This window comes from Fibroporia radiculosa (assembly GCF_000313525.1).
Source record: "Fibroporia radiculosa TFFH 294 genomic supercontigs, scaffold471, whole genome shotgun sequence".
Taxonomy (NCBI): Eukaryota; Fungi; Basidiomycota; class Agaricomycetes; order Polyporales; family Fibroporiaceae; genus Fibroporia; species Fibroporia radiculosa.
The window spans coordinates 1-2,490 of NW_012133552.1; the positions used below are offsets into that span (position 1 = coordinate 1).

Below are 2,490 nucleotides of genomic sequence, written 5' to 3' on the forward strand. Positions count from 1 at the left end.
TCTAGTTTTTAGTCGAACTCCTGATCCCAGTCGTTAGGTCCCTTAACAATTATTGCACTCAGCAGGCATGAGGAAAGACCAAAAAAAGGATTTTTCTTGAATAGGCCAGCCTCAGAATACAAAAGAAATCCAATACTACAGACAAAGACAATTCCCAAATACTAATCTTGATGCTCTCTAATGTACTCAAAGTACACTTGAGTGAGATTGTTGGAATCCCTATTGGCTGCAATGATGGGGAGATTAGTTGTTGTATGCAGGAGGGGCCTTTGTGCAGAGGCCGTGATGTTGAAGGCCCACTGATGTTCTCATTCAAGGTGGCAAAGGGTGAGACAAAGGGTGTGGGAGACAATGAGGGCAAGGGCAAGGATGGACAGGAGGGTGGTGAGGAAGAAGCCCAGAAGAGCTAGGAGAAGGAGCTGGGGGTGCTTGTTGACGATGGTGAGGGTGACAGTGGAAAGGGGGGAGAGTTGGTTCACCACTGAGTAGGTCAGTAAAGGGTGTGGGGGTAAGTTCAGCAGGGGACATTACTTGTACTCCTGCTGGCCACTCAGGGGTTAGGTTGACGGTAGGGGTTGTGGGTTGGCAAGTGAGGATGACCTCGACTTTGTAAGCCTCTTTGAAGTAGAGGAGGGTGAGGGTGAGAACAAGGCAGAGGATGGCAAGGAGGAACCAGGTAACAATGAGGAGAGCAGTGAGGATGGTAGTGGATGCAATTGGGTAGACTGAGAGAGAATAGTTCTTATAAGGGGTTGTCCCTTGTTTGGCTGTAGGAAATCTGCCAAAGCGTCTTTGGCATGTGATAGTTCGGATTTTGGTAACCATGAGTCATCCAAGGCCAGGTATCCTTTCCATTGAACCCAGTATAGTGTTCGCTTGCCAACAGTCTTCAAGTCAATGATATGCTCAATTTCAAACTCCTCCTGGTTCTTGATGAGTTCTGGTGGTGATCAGAGGTAGTTCTTTCCATGCATTGTTGTTTCTGAACAAGGATAGAGTAATCCTGCATGGAACATGGGATGAATCTTCCATTTAGGCAGCAATTTCAGGCAGTATACTACCAATGTCAGCTTCTGATCGATGGTGAAGGGACCGTAGCATTTTGGACCAAGCTTCACCTTTGAGTGGAGTCCTTTGAGGTTAGTGTCTTCCAGCCATACCTTTTGTCTGGGCGCATATTCAACAAACTTGTCCTTATTATGTTTCCTGACTGTTTCCTCTGCTAGTCAGATACTGGATTGGATTTCCGTGCAAAGGTGTGCCAGCTGGGTAAGTCTAGAGGCAATGTCCAGAGCATCAGTTGTTCCCACAGTGGGAAGATTATGCCGAGGCTGGTACCCCATAACTGCCTGGAAGAGAGACATCCTGATCATATCATGATATCTGTTGTTGTGTGCAAATTCTGCCAGTGGCAGGTGGTGCATCCAGTCTGTTGCTTGGTGATTGCAAAAAATCTGAAGGTACAATTCCAGGTCTTGGTTGACATGTTCTGACTGCCCATCAGTTTGAGGGTGAAAAGTGCTAGAGATGTTTTGTTTGATGCCTAGTTTGGTGCATAACTCCCTGAACATTTGTGATGCAAACTGTGGTCTCCTGTCAGATATAGCTTTGACAGGTAGTCCAAATTATCAGAAGACATGGTTCTGATACAGGGTAGCTGTTTTGGATGCTGTGACTGTCTTGTTGCAGGGTATGAATACCGAGGCTTTGGTACAGTTGTGGTCTGTTGATGCGACCTCAGGAAACCTAACCCTAACTCAGGGGTGTGAAGTAAAGGGTGAGTTTCTGTTTCTTGGGGAAGCTGATGGGGGTGAGGACTTGTAGTTGTGATAGCTCGCTCAAACAGCGATGACTTCACTATATTTCTCTCAGGACGGTGTCACAAGACTGTTTTGGACTGTCCAAACACTCCGACTTCTCATAGAAGCGGAGGGAAGGTAAGAGGGGAACTAGCTTGACAACTCAAACACAAAGTGCAATTCGAGCACGGACACACAAGTCTCGTTTGAAGGTCGGGTGCAAGAACGGAACTTCAGAGTACTTAGCTATATGTGTAGGTGTGCCTCAAAGGGGGTGTACTGGTAGGGGATGAAGTTCAAAGGTCGTAGGCGTAGTTCAAAGATCACGGACATAGTTTGGAGGATCGTAGTCGTAGTTTGTAGGGAGACGCAACACTTCAAAAGAGTTTGAAGCCAGACTGAGCTCTGCTGAGTGGGGGATGTGATTCTGCGTGGGTCTTGCTACTAGGGGCCGAGTACTGCCTTACAATCATGCAAAACCGCTCTTAAATATCTCTCATCCTGCCCAAACCTCCTGAGTCACTGCCTCCACTGCCCTGACCGTGCCGAATGATCCTAATATCCTTCCTACTCCTGTCAGACACCTCCATCAGTTTTGATTCCCATCCCGCGCGCTACACCTGCTAGTCTTGGAGGCCCGACCATTGCGAGCCTTGGTGTTGCAACCCGAGCGCATCAACTTAAGGTTTAC

General features: G+C 47.6%; 1 protein-coding gene across 1 annotated transcript; it reads right to left on the bottom strand.

Moving 5' to 3' along the window:
- Positions 1-308: 308 nt before the first annotated feature.
- Positions 309-825, bottom strand: FIBRA_08473 (uncharacterized protein; the record flags this gene model as incomplete). The annotated part of the gene is made up of 2 exons (XM_012330120.1): positions 309-406; positions 480-825. The coding sequence occupies 2 exons, from the start codon at positions 823-825 to the stop codon at positions 309-311; spliced, it is 444 nt and encodes a 147-aa protein (XP_012185510.1).
- Between the last annotated feature and the right edge of the window lie 1,665 nt (positions 826-2,490).